At 40.2% G+C, this 18,892-nt stretch overlaps 1 protein-coding gene across 5 annotated transcripts in view; it reads right to left on the minus strand.

Moving 5' to 3' along the window:
- gria1a (glutamate receptor, ionotropic, AMPA 1a) overlaps positions 1-12,847 on the minus strand; it is a 58,014-nt gene extending 45,167 nt beyond the window's left edge. For 2 of the 5 annotated variants that reach the window (XM_049737714.2, XM_049737721.2), the window contains exons 1-2: positions 12,480-12,845; positions 12,209-12,343 (exon numbers count right to left, since the gene is read on the minus strand). In XM_049737714.2, coding sequence (XP_049593671.1) covers positions 12,209-12,343; positions 12,480-12,567 — 223 coding nt within the window. In that variant the 5' untranslated portion in view covers positions 12,568-12,845. Of the gene's footprint in view, positions 1-12,208; positions 12,344-12,479 lie in introns of all 5 variants that reach the window. The other 3 variants (XM_049737707.2, XM_049737729.2, XM_049737698.2) reach the window with 3 other exon arrangements.
- Positions 12,848-18,892: the final 6,045 nt, after the last annotated feature.

An 18,892-nucleotide genomic window follows, 5' to 3' on the forward strand; every position in this document is an offset into this window, starting at 1 on the left:
GTCCCGAAAGCCACCCTGTTCCATATTGACCTCTGATTAAGAAATAAGTAAGAGTTTTGAGGTAACCATGTAAATCACTTGCCAACATGCCTCTCGTGTTTGAAATAATGTGTTTAATATTCTTAATTTAATATTCTTAATAGCCATTCGTGTCATATGGCAAAGCTGGAAAAAGAGGTCAAACACTGTAAAATGTTGTGGTACCTCAGGTTACTTCATTCATTCTGTGTTCCTATTTGTAACTCAAAACATAAATTTTCCCAAGAAAATGAATAGAAATGCAACTGTTCTATTTCAGCCATCGTGTTACTTTTTATGATATATCCATCCATCCAACCATTTTCAACACAGCTTGAAAAAATGTTTTTTTTTAACTAACTCTAGCCGAATAAAATTACGTCTTCTTGGATTAAAATAAAAAAAAAAAATCCTTGAGTTAAAAGGTAAAAAAAGGTAAATATTTTATACCTCTTAGCTAAAGGTGAGAGGGATCGTTTTTATTCAGATACATTCTTAGTGAAAACATGTGCACATGCAAGCTATATGTTCTTAAAACAGCAAACATGTTTTACAGTGTGCCTTCTCAAACATGCATGTGACCATTTTCTTCCCATAGGACTTGCCTGCCATTATCATGTGCACCATTAAGGTCAGAAGAGCCGAGGGAATTTTACAGTCAAAGCAAGTCAGGTTCATCTGGAGAGAGGGCATACTGATTGGAAGGTTCCGATCCAGTCATCCATTTTTTTTTTTTTTTTTAACAGGGCCTCTCGACAGAAGACTGACATGCCAGGTGACTCCACAAAATAGGGCATGTGATGTGTATGCTCTATGGATTTGGTGTAGTGAAATAAATGAAACAAGACAAAATGGAGAAAGGCCCACAGAAGGATGAGTATATTAAATTCAAGGCAAACCTTCTTACACATTAAATCTACATTACTACAGTCATGCTGAACTGTAGAGATTTAGTATGCTTTCAGCCCCAATGTCACAGCTTTCCTTTTCAAGCCTGAAGATGTCCAATCTTATTTTACTTTTTAGTCCAGAAAAGTTACAAAATCTAAGTAACCTGACAAGGAAAACATGTAATGTCACCCTCTCGCACATTACTGGAATATGTTATTGCATTAATTAAAGATTCTTTTAAAGTGGGTTCCTGTAAAATGCATAGCTCATGTTCATATGAACTACTTTTTGCAAAATCATCAACCTATATGAATTTGTGCCCTAACTAAAAAATCTGTCCATTGCTGGAAGAAGTCACATCGATGCTGTATTGTTTTCATTTTTGTTTGAGGGTTAAAGGGGAGACAATGACAAGGGAAGGGCATCTCCTGTCACATCAGTGAGTAATACACACCGTCTCTTTCCTCCACAAGGGTGAAGGGTCACTCAATCAACCACATCGCACTTTGAGGGGAGATAAACATATATGACACCAGACACCGGAAGACGTACGCAATGGCGCTCTGCTCAGCCACCCATGGCAGATAACTGTCAAATGATGTGTGTAATCAAAACAGAGAATGTTGTACCCCCCTCTGGTCCCATCCATCTTGTGGCGAATAATAAGATACATTAATGAGCGGCCTAACAAAGGAAGTCAATAACTTATTCACAGGGCCTCTCACACACGCAGCTTGTGAAGAAACCCTCAGGTGATGGGTGGCTGAGGGAGGGAGCCCTCCAACACGCCGTGACTCACACGGTGCAATCAATCTCCCTGTGTGCACACAAGCGGGACCCAAGAGACAGGGACACGGCACCAGCGTGGTTCTGCATGAATGTCTCCATCAGTGACTGGGTGCCATAGTGAGGTTGGATGTCCTTTTGAGAAAATGATTCATGGCACCTCTGTGCATGGGCAAAAACTTCACTCCAATCACGATTTTTCTTGTGCCCCCAAAGAGTTTGATGAGTTGGTCCTTGCCCAACTCTCTTGAGATGCCCCCTGGAGTGTTGTGCTCGAGGGAGGTGTGCTTGCTATTCGCCTGTATAAACTGCTTTGGCTCCTCTGGCTCCAGGGAGATTTGCACCTTATGCAAGAGCAATGAAGCGGTGTTTATGACACTGCTGTTCCTGATCTCTCTGTGTGTGCGTGCACATCACAAAAATGATGGGCAAGAAAAGGGAAAGGAGATCAAAAGATGGAGATACATAAAGTAAGGTGGAACGCATAAAAGAAAACATAAAAATACTGAGAAAGCATCAATTACAACCAAATTTTGCAGCTTGATATGATTGCGTGATTGCATCGTATCAACAGGGCTGATGGGAAGTTAATGCGCAGGAATGTCTCAGTACTTGAGACGTTGATAGTAGAAATAAGACGCTGGTGGGTAGGAGAGGGACAGAACTGATATATTATTGCTTGCGAGGGGAGATAATGTGCGAGACTGCAGCCCGAAGAGAAAACAAATGTCGGCCTCGCAGTGGGAAAAGGGGATTGCTGGGTGAAATCTAGATTTCTCCCATTTCCTCTAAGTAATAAAACAACGGCGCCGCATCGCCTCATTAGACAGGTAATCGAGGGTGCAAGAACACTCGCCTCAGCATCGGGTATTTCTCTCTCTTCTTCTCTAACCTGCCCCTGCCAGGCTATTGTATCTCCTCCTCACTCTTTTCCCATGGTGTGCAGCCCAGCCCTGCCACCTGCTGAAGAAATACTTACCCGGCCAGCAGGTTAGAACCCCATGCCGAGACCATCTCCCATCACGCCGTGTAGAAATACCAATTATCTCCTTAACAATCCTCCTTTTGCAATTATCTCCCCATCTGCATGTCTGTCAGTAAGTGCGGGGGCAAAATTTCGCTCACAGTTTCAATTTGCTTGACACCCAAAGTGATGGGGTTGAATGTGGGGCTCAGGAAGAGGCAACACAAGCAGCATGCTAATTCATTTGGAAATTGGAATGAGAGAAATCTCGTAGCTACCCCTGGCCTGCTATGTTGAAGAATCTGTATCTGTCAGTTAGTATCACTGTCACATTAACTGACAATGACTTTACACCACTGTGTCCTGGAATGTTCCTTACTGTAGTCTATTTCTCAGAATATATCATGTGGAATACAGGAACATTGTATCTTAAAAGTGTTAAGTATTTTTATGTGAAATTCCAATCTACAATGCCTGGGTTTTCCCGAACGGTCGGTCGAACCATGAGACAGCCGTGGCGGCCTTCTGATTTCAATATTAGTTACCCATAAATTAGATTTGTATGTTAGGGGATCATGCATTTACAGTATATATATGGTTTCACAGTCATCCGAGGGACACCATAGCTATGCGGCCCATGACAAAAAAAAAAGAGTTTGACATCCCGGCATTAGAGAAAAATGTGGCATCCACACTTTCTTCAGTAGATGTGCTCAGAAAGGAGCGCGGAGTAGAGTAGACGAAAGTAACTACGGTGACGATTGGTTTTCAAATACAGGTATAATATGTATAACAACCTTCTCAAAACTCAAAATACATATTTTTTATTGAACGTTTTCCATCCAACATATTTGACAGATTTCCGGAAGTCATTCCCATCTATCCATCTTCTTCCCTATTAGGGTGAGCTACACGCTGATTTCCAGCCAATTGCTAGGACTCATACTATATACAGTACCAGTCAAAGGTTTAGAAACACTTTCAAGTTCAATTGATCTCAAACACATAACAAGGTCAAGAATTTCAAGCTATAATATTAATATATGGGATCAATATATAATGGCGGTGCCGGTTCAATTTCACCTCCGGCTCTCCCTGTGTGGAGTTGTCCGCGTGGGTTTTCTCTGGGCACTCCGGTTTCCTCCCACATGCCAAAAACATGCTTGGTAGGCCAATTGAGCACTCTAAATTGCCCCTGAGTGCGAATACGGATGGTTGTTTGTCTCTGTGTGCCCTGCGATTGGCCGGCAAACAGTTCAGGGTGTCCCCCGCCTACTGCCCGATGACAGCTGGGATAGGCTCGAGCACACCCGCGACCCCCGTGGGGACAAAGCGGTACAGAAAATGGATAGATGGATGAGTAATATATAATAATTTAGAGGGTCTTTACAAAATTCCTCTACTCTCTATATACAAGAAGCAACAAGCTTTACAAGGGTACAGTTGCAGCGCATCTAGCAAAATAATTTCCTATACTGGGCTGCTGAAACAAGAAAATGTCTCCATTGTGGGATCAATGAAGTTCTATCTTAAAACTGCCATGCAATAGCACACAGAGGGAGTCTTTCGAACACTGTGTTTGGCATTTACAAACAACAATGTGGTATTGCTTACGGACTGGCTCACTATTAGTCACTGAAGTTTAATTCACGCCGAGAGATTATATTGCATGTGTGTAACACCTAATTTGTGTGTGGGATGTATATACAATCCTCAACTGTTTCATATCTGGCAACACGGCACGGCTTTGATTGGACGCCACAAGAGAAGGCATTTTGTGGGTAAGAACAGCACTGTGCGGCGAAAGCAGCAGCAGCAATGTGTCACACTGTTTAATATACTTGTAGAATTTGCTCTGTATTAGAGTATGTGAAGGCTCCCGAGATGTGCAGTCAGTGACAAAGGAACAATTTTACTGCTGTCTTTGCCACCAAAAACATGACAGCTGCCATCATGGCGCGCTCACTCTGCATCCCCGAACACATTGTTTTCTAATTGCCCGCCCAACACATCACAAGCTCAGACCTCCACATCCCAGCTGCCATTACCTCCGGAGATGACGGATTTCTTTTAAATACTGGGGATGTTGTTTGAATACAAAGAAGCAGCATGAGTACTGAGAATGCGTTGGCGCACAATGGGGGGAAATGACAATGAAGCTGACATCAGCTCCGGTGGAAGGTTGGAACACGAATATCTCAGAATTCAACGGGAATGTTCAAGGAACGTGAAATTAAAAAGAGGAAAGACAATGAGACAAGAGTGTTTCCTAAATTACTAGTTATATTTTGCTCACTTTCAATTGTGTGGCCTTCAACAGGGCTATTAAAGGCTCATAGAAGTCATGGCAAGAACTAAAGAAGAATGCACTCATTAGATAGTCGTGAAAAGTTTGTTTAATTTCTCTCATTATTTAGCATACCATTTTCTTTTGTTTTGTGTATTTATGTTTTTTATCAACATCAGTCACTTGACAATTACATTTAAATATCAGTACAGTTGGTATAAATTGATGGAACAAAAGTTGGCTGAACAGGAATAAATCAATTACATTTTCAAGTTTTGCTCTGGGTAAATCATTATTTGACTATTAAGTGATCATCAATTGTATAACATGCATTGATTAATAATTGTGAACAAACTGCGGAAATAAAAGCATCGGAATAAATGTTATTTTCAAAAAGAAAAGTACTCAAAAAATATATTTTGATCCAGATAATCTCATTTTGTGCAACCACTTGATGGAATGAAATAAAGTAAATTTAACACATCATTTTTTTCAGTGTACTATTCTTTTTTGGTCTTAAATCCAATCTGCTAGAATTAACTGGAGTTGATTTTAATGGATCAACATAGTATAAATTCCTGGAAGCAACACAATTGTCCACTGCAATGTTTTTTGTTTGCACTGTATGTGACAATGATGTTCTCCATAAAGGCAATAAAATGACAGGTGGAGTAGTTTCTCCTTTCCTAACCTTTTCTTTCCTCCCGCCGTTGTGCCCCGTGTGCACATTGCTCTGGCTTTCTTGTGCAAAGCAACACAAGTGGACACAGCACACAGAAAGAATCTGCGTTCGCCGCCTGCTCTGCGCTCCATCACTCTGCTGCTTGGGGAGCGATTTTGGCCGATCTACATTGATTGCTATGGGCCATTCACTATCCCCGATGTTGGCTAATCATTCATCAAACCAGCACCTGCCAGAATCTCACTCCTGAGAGAATGGTTGTCAGAATCTTATTTTTTCATTTCTCCCTCAATTCTTTGTTTTTCCCTTAACAAATAACCGTCATGTAGGAATACTGACCTGCTATTCTTTTTCAATATTAAATCCAAGTAATCCCTCTCATAAAGAAAGGACTGTGGATGTCAGTCAACTAAGCCGAAGATGCACCTCACTGACAGACAAGCAACAAAATGTAATACATCACCCCAAGGCTTCCCCACGACAGTCACCAGACCTAAAGAAAAAAAAGCAGTTTACCCTTTTCTCAAAATATTCTAGTACAGATAGTGTCATCTTGGATGCACTGCATCCAAGCTGACACTATATGTACCCCTGAAGGTGGGAGGGGGGTGACTGGGGACATAGACAAACACACCCAAATGAAAGTAGAAGGGAGATAATAATTTCTTTTTCCCTTTCCTCTAGAGGATAATTATGCATAACAGTCGTTAATGTAGCTACTTTTCCAGGGGTTATTATTGAATATTTAAAATTCATAGTTCCATGGAGTGATTGCTTTGGATGTGTTGAACTGAATAATACATTAAAGACATCTGCCCAATCTCTTGTTAGCGATTGTTTTTGTGTGCACGTGTGACTCGTGAATTCTTTACACATAGTACACTTTCAGATTTTAATTCAGTCGTCGGCATCAATTCAGATAATAAACAAGAAATGAGGTAGTTGCTTGTTGAGCCACACAAGAAAACATCATTCAATTCTGTAAACTGAATTTCCCCCAGGGATCAACAAAGGACCGACCGACCGACCGACCGACCGACCGACCGACCGACCGACCGACCGACCGACCGACCGACCGACCTACCTACCTACCTACCTACCTACCTACCTACCTACCTACCTACCTACCTACCTATCTCCAACCAGAAGTATTTTAACATCATGTGAATGAATAGCAATTATGAAGAATCAAATAAATGTTTTTTGTTTTTTTTCTTGTTGTTTTTTGTGTGCCAGAGATGAAATTATTCGGTGACAGACTGAAAAATGCGCTCAACCAGTACTGCAGCTGTACATTGCGGTTCCAATTGGAAAGCTGTTATGTTGGATAGTTGAAATTAACATAATCATATTGCTGCTTAGCCTTTCAAATTGATATTTTGCTTTTTGATGAGCAACGACTGCAGTGGTTCAGTCATTCATCCATTCATTCATCCATACTGGCAGTGGCATTTACTAAATAAATAACCCTGTACGGTTTGTTGTGGTCTCTAAAATTCCAGTGTTGCAAGAGGCTTTAATCTGCGTGCAGCTATGTTAAACAAGATGTTGGTAACTTTGCATATGCATGCAAGGATGTATTTTAAAAATGGTGGTTTGCGCCTTGGTTGGCGTGAACACAGCCACTTGATTTGCTGCTAATCATAGCAGCTCCTCTCATTCACTTTAAATAGGGCACAATGGCATCTTTCACAGAGACGTCTCTGCGTGAAAAAAAAAAAAAGAAAAAAAACAGCAATCCGTGCATAAGTGGAGCATTGCAACTGCTTTTGTCCGGTGTGGCAGCAACCAAAGGAAGTGAGTACCTGCCTTAAATTCAGAGTGAGCTCATGACGATAGCCGCTAGCAAATTTAATATGTCGGACATCGTTTATCTATCCCCACCCTGATTGTTCATGTGCCTCCCCATAGGTGTGCACCTGCCAGTGGAATGATTTAAAAAGTATAATAACAATAATAACAATAATAATAATAATAATAATAATAATAATAATAACAATAACAATAATAATAATAATAATAATAATAATAATAATAATAATAATAATGTGTTCAATAAAATTATTTCCATACCGTTTCAGAGGGTTTGATGCCAACCGTTGTCATATTTATAAATGAAAATGAACTGCGATTCTAAATAACACAAACGGATGGAGGACAGAATCTCCCTGCTTGCATCCAAACAAATTCACTAAAATACTCAAAAATCAGGATGTGCCAGCAACATGCTTTCTATAAAAATGCAAGACCATTGTGTATGTATTTGTATTTACTTTTATTTTGATTAGTTTTACTCTGTTCTCTGTTGCCTCCTGGCCAGGTCGGCATTTTCAATGAGAATGTGTTCTCAATTGCCTTACGGAAATATATCTAGGTTAAATAAAGCAGAACAAAAACAGCTTTGTTAGGGTATAATTTGAAGCATTGATTTCTTCAACATTTCCCCACTGCCTACAAGTGTCACAAATAACAATTCATTGATGTTATGTAGCCTTCTCCTTTTTTCTTGACAAATAAACCTTGTATTACAGCAATACTCTTTATCAAGAGGCATAGATGCCGACGCTACTGTTCTTGTGCTATTAAAATGTTTTGCTGTCATTGATAGTGATATTGCATTTGTATGGCTTTTTATATGACTGTATATTTGATTTATAATTTTTTTGGATGGTAGTGATTTATGTAAGGAAGCTTTTCTTCTAGCTATCTTGTGTAGAAGTGGCCACTTCTGTGTTTGAAAGACATTAAGTGCCACTAACATGATTTTCATCTGCAGTTGACCAATTTTCGACATGATCTCTAAACCTCTGCCAGCGCAGTTTCTCCTTGACAAAGACCAGCATACAGCCAATCTTGCAACAATACCCTATAAGTGTCTTCCATAAGGGGCGTACCCTATGTTACCACTACCCCGTATTCTGTATCGATTAGCTGGGCAGGCCTCATTGATGACTCCATCGTAGATTCTTTCCATTAGCCTCAGATACCAATTGAAGCACTGCTACCTGCGTCACAGCAACAATAGAAAATGTCTATTTGATGAACACTCATTAGTCTTAACAAAAGGTTTATTTCCACAATGACTGAACTGGACATAAAATCAAAGTCACATTAGTAACCTTGAAGCGAGATGAATGTTTTAAATAGCGCAGTTATAGCTTGGCACCTGGTGCTATATTTTGTCATTTAAAAGCAGGGCTTAAAACCTAAAATAGCTGAAGACTGGTGTAAATCCCCCCCTCACACACGTGCACACGTGCACACGCACACACACGCACACACGCGCGCACACACACACACACACACACACGGATATCAAAGAGAAAAGTCGATCATGAAAGGATGAGCCTGCAACAGGATTTGAAGCTTGCAACTCAGTTTGTCCTTATTATAAACCCAGTCAATAGCAGATTATGGTAATGTGATATCTAACTGTGGGGAACAGTGACTAATATTTGTCATGTACACGCAGCAACCCTGGCAGTTATTTTGAACCACTGAAGTGGCATCTTTGCAAGATGCCTTTCTAGTAAGCTGAGACTGAGAAACTACAGGTCCTACTTTTTGACTCGGTGAAAGCAGAATGAAATCCAAATTAGCTCCAATCTGCCTTCTCACATGGCAGCGGTGTTCCCATCTTTAATTTCCAGATAAATACACAGGGCATATAATGAATTACACACTCATCAATTATCGAATTATCTGAATCCACAAATCAACCAACATTTACAGCAACTGATCTCAAGGTATGATCTCGAACAGTAAATGTTCATCTAATAGGGTGTACATCAGTTGTGTAAGATTAATTTAGTATGTTCACATTAGCATTGAATGAATGTAATGTGGTAATATTTTCAACAAAAGACAACAATGACGAACATGCACTAATGTATCATTTTTCTTCTTGGCAAGTGGCTTAATGTTCCTCTCACTCCATACAGTTTTGCAGAGAGTCAAGTTGTCAAGCTCGACCTTTTTACCATACCAAAGAAGTACCCAAGTAAAAGCTGCCAAATAGTGATATCACCCTCAAGACCCCGTTCTTCAAGGCAGGTGCCAGTGTCTGTGCATGTGTGCGTTTGTGTGTGTGCGTGCATGCGTGCGTGCGAGCATGCAATGGAAGGGATCGCTTCTCGAGGAAGTGGCGAGTCATAAGAGCCAGCTGATGAGTATCACCCTCATCCGGAGCGCTATTCATGCCCTGTGCACAAGGGCTCATTCACCCAATGCTTTTCACGCTCATGCACCATGAGAGCCACCGGGCAATTTCCCACAGAGAACTGTCACTCACCCACGACATCCTACACAGATGTCAGAATGGGCATCCAGTTGCAAACACACACGCTCATCTAATTAGGCATAGTAAATCGAAACCCAGGAATAGGCTGCTTTTCTCTTCTGGCTTATGACGCAAACATGCCGTCATGTCTTCACAGAGAAAATCTTCTTTAGACAGGAAGCGATGGCAATATTGCATTCTGTGACACACTTAGCACGGTCAGGCCCATCGTCACGGACTCAGGCGTGACACCATAAAACAAAAGTTAAACGTGACTGGCAGAGGACTGAAGCAGGAAGGAGGACTCATTGTTCCGTGCTCACGGATAAAACAATGTGATAAGAAGTCTCCCTAAAATGCTCTATATTTTGGTCTTTGTGGTTTGGGATTTAAGGACTAGACTGTTCTAGGTCTGTTCTAGACACACATCTGCAACCACCCAGTGGGGTAGCAACCGCAGCAATATGGTGCAATGGTAGGGTGGAGCAACACATTGCAGCCACTTTAATCTCACTTCTGTATGACAAGAGAAACAAAATACCCATCTATATTAGGTATCCTTACCATTTACCACTTCTCAGTGTACAACAGGAATCTAGAGTATTGCAAAAAAGGCAGACCCCATGGATTGGACATGTGCCACACAAAGCAAACAACCATTCCCATTATACTGAGTGGAACTGAACCAATGTGGTCTGCACAGACGTCAAGCAAATGTACCAGTACACCATCAGTGACCCCAGGAAACACAATACACTAAAAACAAAACCACCACTCTGATCGATTTTGTAAGTAGCGTATAATGCTGACAAGCAGCACAGACCCAGATACTCACCCTACAGATGAAATACAAGACAGATCAGACTTTAGCATTCCAAAGCACTCACAACTGAATTGAATAATGTGTCCTTGTCCAAAACTTGACTCTAGTCTTCAATACAAACATGACTGTGTTTGATTTGGGCGTAATCCTCTTGCTCTGTGACCTTCATATTCACATTCATTTCCACTCAGAGAGGAAACAATATCATCAATCAAGGGGTGTTTTGTGTGTTTACTTTTAATTACATACCCATGCACCAGTTCCACAAGCTCCATACTGGCCGTTACATTACGTTAGATTTTTGCCCTTTTTCATTTTGTAACAACTTTTCAAAATATAATTTTGTGCATTGTTTCAGTCTTTTGTTGTTGTTGCTGAAATCCTCAGTTCCAATTTGTTGCAATGTTACACAGTATGCATTGTTGACACAGCTATTCCACATATGCATAAGATTAAATATTTTAATTTCTTTCTGTTTAACAAGGACAGTGTAGATCAATGAACATTTCTGTAAATGCACCAGACTTAGCCAAGGGTCCCCGAGGCAAGGTGTGTGAAGTCTCTTGCCCAAGGACACGACATGTGGCTCAGACAGAGCTGGGTTCGAGCCGCCGGCCCTCCGGTTTCTGAACGACTCGCTCAATTGCCTCAGCCACGACCGCCACAATAGAAAGCAATGTATTGTCATTGTCAAGATAATATCGTTCAAGTTGGTCGAGCATTGCAAGACCATGGTTTCCAAACAGTAACATTCTGAGCTGAATGAGCCTGCCCAATGCATGAAAAGATGGCTAATATTTATTATACTGCAATTGCAGCGTGGGACAAAATTTGATCTTGTCATCAGAATACAAAGGAGGGGTAAGTGTAGAGTAACAAAGAAGAAACAATTTACTGTGACGTTTCCTTTGTATCTCTGAGGCATGCATTTGTTCTCTGACTGGCATTATGACACATATTATCTATCAGCCAAAGGAAAATAGCATACCCACTGTTAAAAATAACACTGGAATAATTTGGCATCATTTCAGCTCCCCCAGCGTGTTTTTTTTTTTTTTTGTCACAAAAAGAAAAGTTGGTGTATTTCTTGCATTCACATTAGAATACACAGGTACATTTTAAAACGAATCACGCAGCCTACATTGTGATATTGTGTTTCTTTCTCTTGATCCACTTTCGCTTTGATGCATTATTTTTACTTTAGTTTGAGCCGAATAAAGATCAGAGGGGGCTGATAAAAGGGTTCCAAAAGCATTGAGACAGGAAATGTAAATAAAAAATAGATGCCTGTTCCTATGCAGAGGTTGGCCTACCCGGAGCGCAAAAAAGCGCACCGCGTTCACGCAGCAAGAGGTTGACAAAAAGGGTCCCCGCGCAACAGTTATGAGCCACATACAGCCTTGATGCCATTACGGTTTAACACATATTGTTTAGAAAACAAACCACAAAACGGAGGACAACAATGAATTAATACTCACAGGCATATGTCATGGAAAAACTATTTCCCATTTTGACCATATCGACCTGCGGCACCAGTTTGGGGATGTCCTGGTGGTGTGAAAGGGCGAAGCGGAACACTTCATATTCATGGGACTCGGTGGGGAACAATCCTCCTGTTGAGCACCAAACACAAATCATTATAACGTGAAATTACACAAAAAAAGACCTACTCTGGGTGAGAGCGGCACAGCAATCATTTTACAAGGAGACAAAGGGTTTGCGGGATGAGTGCGCGCGCGCCATTCTTACCTATATTGATGTTACTTGGGAAACTTGCGCTTGAAGCCAAGCACATCCCCAGTAAACTGGTGTAGAGGATGCTGAAGCTTCGCTGCATATTTCCTTTTGCATTGGCGAAGGGAAAAGAGCCGAAATCCAAACATACATACGTTTCCTCCGCGTATTCAACTTAAAAATACCTCTCGTGCTTTCAGCACTCCTTCCGCTGCTCGTTAGCGCAACATCATCTTCACCGACATGTATTCAAAGAGAGAATGATGACGATGAAGGTTGTGGTGATGGAAATGGCGAGAGGAGGTAGCTTCCTCTCTACTGCTCTCCCTCGATCTACTGATGCTCTCTTGTCCTCTGCTGTTGTAGTGATGGAGAATGTCTTCAGCGTTTGGTGCGCTGCAAAAAAAAAAAAAAAAAAAAAAAAAAAAAAAAAAGTGCACGCCCAGGGAAGGAAAAAAATGCAAAAACAATTGTTTGGTCTTATTCATTCACATTTATTCACATTCATCGTGCAAACCTTTCCAGCCACTGTTGCACTGTTTTCTTCGGGACTGCTTAATTCAAAATTTGAAACGCTTTTGAAAATTAGCAATCTTTAAAAGGAATCTTGTGCTTTTTTAGAGTTGAAGGTATAATAACGTATTTTCCATGCCAAGATCTTCATACCGCATGGCATTAACTATAAGTTCAAAATATTTCAATTACAGTTTCAGCTGCTGTTTTGTTCTTGTTAAAGGGATTTTTGTTTTTGCCTGGATTTTGGTAAGGGTCAAGCAACTGTTAGGCCACAATTCAGCCAGGTCAATCTGCGTGTCTGTGTGAGCGTGTGGTGGAAGGTGGTCTCCAAAGTGCCCACGTCAAAGCAACCAATTTTACATCATCCGCTAGTAGAGTTCTTCTTGCAGTACCTTATAAATGTACTTTGTACGGACCAATCTCCTGCATGGACTCATTTTTGCTCCCACCATGCACATCACTTCTGCACTGACTTTAAAGGGCATGAAAGAGTACGTAGTAATGTCAATTGGCCAGGAATCAAGTCAACTATAGCCACTCCCACAACGGCACGAATGTCCATTTCTACCTGCGCTTGTCTCTGAAATTATCAAGAGAAAGAAAACTCCACCCCTGCGAACAGTTAGACCTCGCTTTGTGCTAGGCTTGTGCTGGGCTCAAAAATAGGTCGCGTTATGTCGCAAGAATGGCAACAGGTGGATGCAGAGTTTAATTGTACGTTTTGCTACCTAGTAATTATTCTGTCTATCACTACTATGTGTCGCTGGCAAAGATGTATGTACAAATATACATTCATTTGTAGTAATTAAGAAAAAATGTTCAGGCCGATTAATTGACACTGGATACACAGAATCACTGCTAAGTAGTTAAAAATCTTTGTAAAGTCCTTGTGGTTCAGGGTTTGAAAGTAGTTGCATGATTAAAGAGCAGTTAAAAGACACGTAAAAACGGGGAATTCTTGCCCATGGCTACAGGATAAACAAAATAGTTCAGATTTTAAATTCTGGAAACATTTGAATTACAAATAAATGTGTTTTACACTTTGAGAGGGAGGCATCATTCCCAGGCAAAATTGATTTAATCTTTCAAGAGTTCACTCTTTGAACTGGTTCTTTTAAATTACATGTTACAATTCTGACTTTTGCTCTGCACGCTCCCTTCCTCCCTTTGCAGCGAACAAAACTGGTGAGCTGCTGATAAGGGAGGGGTTATTGCTTAAACCATGTATTTACAGACAGCTACAGCCAATTACCTCCAAAAGAAAAGGTACATGCCCTCGTGCTTTTATACATCTGGGAAACATGAGCCAACACCCCAAGGGACTGACTGCAAGCTGCACTGTGGTGATATTTCGATTTTAAATTCGGACTTAAGCAAAATGAGAGTAAGACATGCCTCCATTTGTTAGAAAAATGCTGAATTTTTTTCTTTATTTAGAATCAAATTTAGGTTTTATTATTTATACAACACAAATGAAGTTATGAAAATACCAGAAAAATGGTAAAATGGTGTACTTAATTCATTATCGAGTAACTAGATGAGAAGAAAACCTACACTCTGGCTTCTTGCATTAGTAGCAAAGTTGCACTAAAAACAAGGGTTTGGCTTTGTTCTCTGTGTGCAAGAGGCTTGCCTAATGCACATGTAAACATCTTGATTTTCTAATGTTTTTTTCTGAGTGTACCAAGCACCACGAAACCACCTTTTTTTAAAGCCTGGGTAATGCAAATAGCCCTTAGAATAGCAGTAGTAATTATGGAAACTATTTAGAGGTAGAATACTGGCAATTGCTTGTTGTACTATGTTAAGAATATCTCAGATAAAAAGAAAGGAAAGAACTAAACGACATCTTCGTCATAGATCATAGTGTCTGTCTGAAGTTTTCAACAGAAGTCTTTGTGAAGCAAATAATGAGGCCAATCCGTCAAAATCCTTCCTGTGGTTCCACTCTAGTAGGAGGGGGAGTAACTTGCACATATGTTATTCCTTTTAATTGAGCCACTAGACCCATGCTGTCACACTGTAAACATCACAGGACAAAACTGTAGATCAGATAGAGAAAACACATCGGAAGAAAGCAAACGGATAGAGGTGCTGAGGGAAACAATGACACAATATAGAGTAAAGCCTTGACACACACTAACCATGCATTTACTACATCTTAAGCTGTTTCGGGGTTTATGGCTAGGGTTGTAAAAGGGTCACATTTTTTTCCGGTAAGTTTCTATGGGAAGTCTAGTTAGGGATTTTTCTTTTTTTTTTTGTAAATGATGACCCTCAAGTGGCCAAAATGACTTTTCTCCGCAGGGTGTCAAGTCCCCCGCTTCGAGACAGGTTGAGAAGCTCGATCATCTGCGAGTTGAGCTGTTGCTCCTCCGCGTTGAGAGGAGCCAGATGAGGCGACTTGGGCATCTAATCACATCTTACTATATCTTATTTTTATTATATTATATCTTATTATTCCTGGTGCGGTGCTGCGGGCATGTCCCACCAGTAGGAGATCCTGGGGATGACCCAGGATACGCTGGAGAGACAATATCTTGCGGCTGGCCTGGGAACACCTTGGAATGTGTCCAACTTGGAGAGGTGAGCAAAATAATCTGCCCTGAGTGTGATACTTTGATGCACACCTCTATATGAAATGAAAAATCATTTGGGGGTTGGTCCAGATCTGTTGTTTTTTATTATTAACTCTTCATTTCATTCATTCAAGACACCTTGGACATGTGCATGCTTCCAACATTGTGCGAACTGCTTGGGAAAGGTCCCTTTGTGTACCAACGTTCTTAAAGGAATGAATGGATAATTTTGGTGAAAGAAAAAAACTACAAGCCCTGATCTCAACACCTGTATGTGATTTCTGATGCTTTGCTGACTTCGAGAAGGCATTCAACCACACGCTTTGGGGAGCGCTGTGGGGGGACGGTGCTCCGGGAGTATGGGGCACCTGACCCGCTGTTGTGGGGCTGGCAGTAGGTTGGATTGGTTTCTGCTGTTGGACTCCGCCAAGGCCACCATCTATTTAACCATTCTGTTCATAGCCATTATGGAGAAAATTTCTAGGCATAACTGAGGCATTGGGGACATCTTGTGGGCTTTTATTGACTTTTGGGTAACATTGGTGTAATTATAAAATATTTTTTTAGAGGAGAAAAAGATGATGATGTAACAGATGTATCAGTTGCATGAAGGCAATCCAACTCCATAAGCAATGATTAATCACTTTGAGCTTGTTACTTGCCTTATCTAAAGACTCGAACATTTGTTGCCTCACTGACAGACACTGTTGACGTACAACAGGTTTGGACAAATGCCCTACATTAGCACAAAATCAATAAGAAGCAGACTGGCCTGAGCTCTGTGGATTTCTGATTTCTGTTCAGCCCCTTAATTGGCATGGGTTATTGACATGTGGCTTACAGTAATTAGTCATGCTTATAATTGATTTAGAAGTTCTCTCCAGAAAGGATGGCTGTCTTCTAGTTTGGGAAGATTAGATGACTATGGAGAGTCTTAGGTATTTGGAAAGTTTATAGCACAAAGCGAGGAGCAGTTAATCTTTTACAATGTGCTGCTTGTATTTATTTTATTTTCCATTATTAACAATTGCCATATTGTATAAAAACACAAGGTTCTCATTCTTGAAGGTCTATGATTCTAAACTTTCTTTTTTTTTTTTTAAACCCTGTGTCTTCACCAATACAGAAAAATTGGTAATTGTGCCAAGTCATTTTACCTTTAAAAAATGACTCATGTCAGTTTATAGATTGGACATCTTTCTAAATACCAACGACTAATTTTCTAGGATAATTAACGAGGAAATATTTTAAGCCATGAATTGTGTTTAGCTCTTGCAATGAAACTAAAATCATAAATATACTGTGCACAGTGATGAGAAAAGCACATAATGAATTCCAAATAAAATCACCTGGCCAATATTTTATAACACACTCTGCTTTGAATCCATGTATGGAGATTTAAACAAAGCACATTATATGTACAGTACTGCTATGAGAGCAACCAGCTTGAAATAAAAAAAAAAAAAAAACTTTTAGGTCTTTATCTTCCCACTGCAGTTTACGTATGTAGTGAAAGTAGTAGAAATCCATCACAGTCTACTGAAAGAGGGTTAGAAATATACAGCAGCTGGGTTGAGTCATTGGATTTATCCTTCTGGGAGTTTGGGTATGGTTCTTTAAGGAATGCAACTACTTTTAAGGCTATCTGAATTATACAATGCAATTACCCAAAGTATGCAAATCATTCACAAATGGCCACCCTCCATGTTGGGCCCTTTCAGCGTTATTTGCCTACAGAGAGCGTTTATGTCCACAAAGCACAGTCAGTTGCTTAATGCCAGTTATCAAGCCAACATATAGTACGAAGTGGGAAACATTAAATGGTGAGGGAATAAACATGTTTTGGTCCTCAATGCCCTTTTAGTGCAATTCAGGTGTTCACTTTTATATGCTTCCTGCATAATTGCCTTGTCCCTCCACTAGCAGCAGGTAAAGCGAAGCTCTTACAATGTTACCGCGGTAATACTGATTGATAGAGTCGATACTTGTTAAGTTCCACACCATTGAGTATCCCCACGCGGAGGCATGTCAAATTTCAGGGAACAAATTAGAACGACCAGCATCATGATTAATCCCTGACGGGAAAATGGAAATATTGTGAATACCTGTGAACCCACAGAGGACATCAGGTAACACAACCAGACAGCAACTTTTGCATCAACTGCGTCACAATACGGACACACTCAGAAAATTAATGACAAAGAGGGAATTTATGGTAACATTGTGTCAGAGAAGTGAATTGTGCCAAAATCATTTCAACTATTTAAGAGTGAAGATTGAGATTTTTTTTGTCATCCCAGTGAGGTCAATGTTTTACAGTCAGCTGTATTATTCTTATGGGTACTCTTGTATCACCTCAATTTACAGGCAGTTAATTGAGCTGTCATGGCTGACTTTTATCAGTAACAATACAATAAAATCACAGTAATGAACCCTATTAACCCATTAAAGACCACATAAAATAAATGGAACCCAGCATGAAATCATTAACTGCTTCATGAACTCAGCTTTTAACGTTAAAATCTCAAAAAACTAGAGGTCGCCCAGTGTCCTGTGATGGATTGTTTATGACTTTAGAGATTCCACTGTCATGTCATGCAAGCACTAGACAAATTTGCCATTATTTTCAAGGGTAATTCAACAGTTGTATAGGACCCTTGAATTATTGAATAAGTATCCCCCAAAATTAGAACCACAATTGCTAATTAAAATTACAAATACAATGTGGATGCTTGATTCTCATTAATATACGTATCACACTGTATATCACCTTGACATCAGGCAAATGATTTCCCGAGCAGCTGTGACCAATGTAATAACATCTCCACAGCAATTTTATTGGATGCTTTGTTAGTGCTTAGAAGCGACACGATCATATCTGAATCAGTGCATATTGTAATGACCTACAATAGAAGTAGTTGACCCATCCTGATCAAGCCACATAGCCAAACCAAGACTTTCAAGTCACCAAGTATATATATTTATTTAGTTCTATTCAAAATATGACACTATGCTCTCATACTACAGATTTATAGTTCAATTACTGCTCAAGAGATTTCTCTTTTATTATCGTGTGAGTTGATTTTAATGTTTTACTGCCTCATTATCTTATAGTTTAGTGCAACAGCTGTCTGGAAATTCTGTCTCAAACTAGGATCTCAGTTATAATCAATCATATAAATAGTTTTGTGGGGCAAATGGGGCCGCTGCAAATGAGCTCTGACATGCTTACAGGGGTAGTTAAAGAAAAATCTATAATAAACCTCAACCTGTCAATCCTTCTTTACACTCTTGGTGATTGGTGGCAGATGTTTTACGCATTGCTGAGAAGCA

The sequence above is a fragment of the Syngnathus scovelli genome, chromosome 1 (genome assembly GCF_024217435.2).
Source record: "Syngnathus scovelli strain Florida chromosome 1, RoL_Ssco_1.2, whole genome shotgun sequence".
Classification (NCBI taxonomy): domain Eukaryota; kingdom Metazoa; phylum Chordata; class Actinopteri; order Syngnathiformes; family Syngnathidae; genus Syngnathus; species Syngnathus scovelli.